General features: G+C 44.1%; 1 protein-coding gene across 1 annotated transcript; it reads left to right on the forward strand.

The window, feature by feature from the left end:
- Positions 1-212: 212 nt before the first annotated feature.
- On the forward strand, positions 213-1,902 carry LOC104267348 (T-cell activation Rho GTPase-activating protein-like; the record flags this gene model as incomplete). The annotated part of the gene is made up of 2 exons (XM_009876607.1): positions 213-330; positions 725-1,902. Coding segments are annotated over 2 exons (1,296 nt in total), but the record flags the coding sequence as incomplete, so codon positions are not given.
- Positions 1,903-6,141: the final 4,239 nt, after the last annotated feature.

Here is a 6,141-nt window from a genome sequence, read left to right on the forward strand (position 1 = left end):
GATGGTGTTTTCTTCATATCAAGGTAGATCAGTTCGCAGGATCAGGTCTCATGCTCTAGAGTGAACTCACCCTCTGATCTTAAGTTAGAATTCTGGACGAAGCCACCTTGCTCTGTGCTGCCCTTCATACAAAGACAGCAGGCAGGGGCAGGAAAGACTGTTTAATATGTTTTCAGCCATTTTGACTCAGATAAACTCTTTTGGGTGTGCAGGTGACAGTGTTGGTGGAGTTCCTCATAAACAACTGCTCAGAAATATTTGGGAAGGACATTGCCTTGCCTGTCTGTGCCTTAGCTGAGGAGTCACCGGAGTACACAGACAGCTCCACAGGTATGAGAATGGACTGTGGATGTTACAGACTGGTGCTGCTGGTATGGGATATGTGATTAACTTGATATGGGAGTACATTAGGGGGCCGGTTAGCTCAGTCAGTTGAGCATGGCACTAACAATGCCAAGGCTGCGGGTTTGATCCCCATTCGGTCCCCATATGTTGCCTGATCTAGTCGACAGGTGGCATCCCTGGCGACAGGGAGGCTGGATTAAAATGATCTCTAACGTCCCTTCCAGCCTAGGCCATTCTATGATTCTATTATCTGTGCAAAAAGAGAGTTGTAGAGGGCTCAAGACACTGTTGTAGTGCCTTTCTATAGGAACTTTTCCCATTTAGTTCCCTTTCATCTTCACACAGTGAATGAAAAGTAACAGATGCTTTCTCCCCACAGAACACCTATGTGCTGCTCATCAGAATGACTCTGCCTATGACAGCCCAGATCCTGAAGCTGAAGGCAGCCCCTGTACCTCTCAGATGGAGCAGCCTAAAGGGAGGAGCACTAGTGGGAACAGAAGATATCCAACACGCGTCTCTGCCCCTTCACTGACAAATTTCAGAAATGACATCAGCACAATGGACAGGAGGTACTCAGAGCCAGATCTGTCCTTCCAGAACCGCCTTGAATGCAGGATAAGAAAACAGAAGCTAAACAAAAGTGAGGACAGTTTTCCAGTTCAGCAGAGACAGCTAGGATTGGAGGCACTGGAGAAACGTCTTGCAATCTTACCTTCACATTTATCAACTGACTCTCTACCCAAAACATCCTCCAGTTGCTCCCTGGAGAGCTCTGACAGCTCAGTCTTTACCAGCTCCCCAGTAGTTTCACCCTCTAGTCCCAAAAAAACCTTTTTAAACAGGCCCCAGTCCTTTTCCACCAAGGCGACAGAAGACTGCAGTACACCTAGCAGAGAGATCAAAAAGCACTCCATGTCGTTCTCTTTTGCAAACCGCAGGAAAACACTATTAAAAACCCAGAGCTGGGGGCCTGGAAAAAACATGGGGTTTCAGAGAGACAGTTTCACAAAGAAAGAAGAACAGTTCTCCTGCAGAATTGTCCAGGAGAACAGCCCTGCAGATGACAAACCATTGCCTGTGGCATATCAGCAAAGGCCCCGTTTCAGGTCAGCTGATGAAGTGTTCAGAGAGGTAGACCAGAGGAATCCTGGAACACCACCCTCTTACGAAGAGGCTACTAAGAACTGCCTGGCCACTAATATTCCCTTTCACAATCTCACAGTTCAAAGTATGAGATTAAAGGTTTCAAACCAGGACACCTTGCTGCCTCATCCATGCAGCAGCAGTGCACAGGACACAGCGTATACAGCTCTAAGGGATCTACCCCATGGCAGAGATTCTGCCACAAAGGATTCTGACGTGGAAGCTGAAACCCTCAGCATCGCTGTAGGAATAAAGTCCCGTGTGAGTTTGCCTGTGACCCCAGGAGTCTACCGATTGAGAGCCATGTCTGAATCCTGTCAAAAGAAAAAACTTGAGTATTTGGCTCAGAGGTGCAGCCAGCTTGTTTTTGAAGTAGACCAGATCCAGTATGCTAAGGAATCCTATGTTTAAAAAGCCTATCCCTCCTCTTCACACTGTACAAAGTAAATATTGTAAAATTAGACATCTTGCCTATCCCTTGTAAAACTTTATTTTCAGGAAACCAAGAATAAGCTAGCTCTGCATGAACTTTTTTTTCTTGAGGCTCTCCTGAAGTGTCTGTCAGCTTGACATGGCACATTCTTTCACCACTGGAGGTGGTGGTGGGAAAGACCTATGTATTTTTATGTAAAGATGTAAGTGAATACACTGTACATATCCTAGAGTGTGGGAAAACTAGTCAGTAATTGATGAAGTGTTGTATTTGCATCCCCAAAAGTCAATTAAAAGGTTGGCAGGTCCAAAACCTGTCCTACATTTTCTATTCTGTATTGTCACAGACTCCATGCCATTTGTCACGTGTGTGTGCCAGGCTGATGTGATGCCTTGCTGATTTTCTGCATTAAGAAGTGGGCTGGCAGTTACCCTAACTGGGAAAGAGCTGTTCTGTCATCAAGGCCACTTCAGCATTCTTCCATTAAACTCCCTCTGGCTGCTGCCATTCCCTCTTCCTGCTTGATGGTGATGAGAATGATCTGATCACTAACCAGCACTGCTGTTGTGTACTGAACCTGGGTTTAGAGCCACCTAAGCCCTACAGGGTCATTATGGGAATGTATCAAATAAGCCTCATGTGGCCTGAGGTACTTTTAGTCTAAATAAACTTGAGAGGCTAAGCAGAAAGAAAGAGTATCTTCAGGTTTGCTTTTATGATGGGAAAAATAGCCAAATAATAAAAACTCCTGTAATGAAGCATTCTGGGTTCCAGTTTAAATAAAGCTGCAGCTCATTAAAAAATAAAATTAAAAAAATGCCAGGTGATGTCCTTATAACTTTGTAAAAATGACTGAAAGTGCAATGTGTTTTTGCATGTAGGAACTTGTTTTGGTTAGCACTTACATCCCGTTTTACGGCTCAGCATAGCCTTGAACCAGAGGCAGGGAGACTTCTGCTTTTCCTCTGTGTAACTTCACTACAATAAAACATTTTTCTGCATGAATGCTAAATTGTCCATTGTCTGTCTTTAAAACATCCAGGTCCTACCACTACTATTTTTGTTGCAAGAGGCTGCAGGCTAGATTTTGGGAACAAATCCCTCTATCAGGAAAACAAGTTACACTGCCATGTAACAGCAGTTAGCAGGGAAGTGGAGAGGGAGCTGCAAAGAGGTGATGCTACTCCAGAAGTGAAGTAGATTAGAAAACATCATACCAGCATATCAGGTATGATGTCTTCCAGGTGTAGTTGTTCACAGGACAGAGCGGAAGGGGGAGCACCTGGCCTGAGAGGAGAAATGATGTTGAGAAGGACCATACCAGCCAGTAGGATGCAACTAGAGAAAATGCTCAGGCCCCCTGGGCAGTGGCACTGCTTCCAAGCAAGCTGAATATAAGGGTTCTGATGCAAGCTGCAAAAGGCATTTATTATTTTCTGGAATTTGTAATTTCCGAAATTTGTAACTCCTGAGTCACAGAACCAGCTGAGGTATAGCTGAGGCTTGAGATCCTCCTGTCCAACCCTACTGCTCAAATAGGATCAGCTAGAGTGGGTTGCCCAGGACCATGTCCAGATGGCTTTTGAATATTTTCATAGATGGAGATTCTGCAATATTTCTGGCCAACCTGTTCCCATGTTTGACCACCCTCTCAGTGAAAAAGAGCCTCCTTGCATTCAGATGTGATTCCATGTGTTTAAGTTGTGCCCATTGCCTCTTGTCCTGTGTTGGGTGGGAATGACAGCCTTCTTTTGTAAAAGACATAAGCATCTTGCCCACATGGCAGAACGAGTGTGAAGAGATAATTCACATGAGGTGGAAAGGCTCAGAAGCCACTGAACAGAAAACTTGCAAATATACTCAAACAGCAACACAGCTACTTCTTTGGTGACTCATTCTTTTCAACTGTGACAAGACTAAGGATCCCAAGAAGAGGAATTACTTGTTTTCTGTCCTGTAACCACACCAGAAAACACAGGGAGAATAAGAATGGTCACTTCACCAGAGATGAGGAGAGTCTCTCTTTAGGTCCAGGGCGTCCTAAGGCAGACACAATGATCACACTTAGAAAGTTTAACCTGGGCTCTATATTTTCACTATAGACAAGCCTTAAATTTTCCAGCTCCTGGATAAGGAAGGCCATCTGGAACTTCTTGTAAGGCATTTCAATGGATGGAGAGAAACCAAGAGAGATGAGCTCTATACATTGTGAACAAACGAGGGATAAGGCAAAGGAGTGGCCCAGTCCCCCTCACCTTGCTCTTGCATTTCTTCAAGTCCACGAAACACGATGATTAAACAAAATCTGAATGTAAATGAACTCCAAAAGAATTTTAATCCCTCACTGACAGATAACTTTTTTCCTCCATCTCTTAAGACTTGTCTGTTTAGTCAGCATTACTTTCATGTCATGTCCCTCCACAGAAGTGATTTAACTTCTGCATAAGCACTTAGGAGACCACAAAAGATAAGCATAACACAGAAAGCAAAGAGCTTTGCTTTATCACTTGTTCATCTGCCTTCAGCTCAGAAAACAGTTTTACCATGTTACCTGGCCACCCTGCCACATTCAAAGATCCAGCCTAACTATTCTGGCCTCCAGGAGTAAGACCCTTTAACTGTTATATCAAACAAGTGAATTATCTGAGTGCCTTTGTCAAAGCTGCCTTTGAGTCCTTAGCCAGAAAGATCTAACATCTGTTTACAGCTGGATCAGCTGGAAATGGGTTTTTGCACAAGAGTTGAATGATGACAGTAAGCCTCCCATTCTCCACAGGTTACTCCATCATCAGTGTTGCATCACTTGCTTCACACATTCAATTTTGTAATTAAATGTCATGAGGACACGCTAAACATACAAGGCATGTAGTACTGGCAGAGGGAAAACAGCAATTTTAAAGGAGAAAATCTAAGCCATTGCTTTGTAAGGCAAGGCTGGAATTAAGGCTGTTGGTGCAGCCCGAATTCAGTTCCTTGCATTTGCATCTCATTGTCATTTTCAATCCTATGATGCATTCTGCTCTTCCCCACAGGATGCACCTGCTCTAGGGAGGAACCAAGGTTGTACAGCATTCCCCAGCATAGCTTGCCTAGCAGGCCACCCTGGCGTTGGACATATGCCTATGTCTGATTTTCTAGATTTTGAAGGAGTCAACCGAAGAGCAAACGAGTTCCTCATGGAGTAACATGCTCCTCTGTTTCCTTCCTCATGTTGTGGGGAAATTCCAACTAGGGAGTCACAAACTCTTGTTCTCTGCTGCTTGAATTAAGACAGAAACTTACAGCAAAACCACATTGTCATCAACTCCATGGCCAAACACTAGTGAAGGCTGATGGAAGATGCTCTCTCACTTCTCTCCTTCCCCAAGAGGTAAGGGAATGAGGCAAAGAGACTTATGGATTGGAAAAGTAAACCAGCTTTAATAAAACAATAATAAAAATAACAAGGAAATAATAAAATAATGGAAAATATACAAATATATAAGGAACTCACGTTGAACCTGATTTGTCCCCTAGTAATAATCACCACTGATGCTGCAGAGTAGGCGGCACTGGGGAAGTCCCAGGCTCAGCAGCAGAGGGAGCTGGATACCGGAGCTGGATTCAGGAACTCAGGATCAAAGGCAGAAGACCAGACAAGAGTCCTCCCTGGACACCAGCCATTGCAGAAGAGAGATTTAACCCCTCGGTTTTATACTGAATATGAGGCATATGGAATAGAATACTCTTGTTGGTCACCTGTCCTGTCTGTTCCTCACTAGAGGTGGGAATTCTTTTACTTCCTGGCACCCCTAACATGGTACACAAAATTGAGCACACAAGATTCAAGTGACCTTAGTTTCTAGAGGAATAAGTATAAGCAAAAGCCTTTCTGCATACCAATCCCTGGCAGTAACTCTGAACATCAGGCGTTAACACTTCTAGCAGCAGACACAGTCTGCAAAAACATGTTAACTACAGAAAGTGCAGCCTCTTAGAAGAGACTGAGCTGAAAAGTAAAAACACTGAACAGAATCGGCTCTTCAGCTGAAACCACGACACTCACCAAAGCAATTCACAAGCTATGGATGCTAAGGATATTTTTGGGGATTTGCTCACTTTCTCTGAGAAAAGGCGTTGTCAGTACATTGATTTTTTTCTGCCTCTACAAGAAAAGTCTTGGGGAAGAAGCCTTCTCACCTGTCTGACCTCCTCTCACAGCCGTTATCTGAGGGACA

This window comes from Apaloderma vittatum, unplaced genomic scaffold, assembly GCF_000703405.1.
Source record: "Apaloderma vittatum isolate BGI_N311 unplaced genomic scaffold, ASM70340v1 scaffold1109, whole genome shotgun sequence".
NCBI classification, from domain to species: domain Eukaryota; kingdom Metazoa; phylum Chordata; class Aves; order Trogoniformes; family Trogonidae; genus Apaloderma; species Apaloderma vittatum.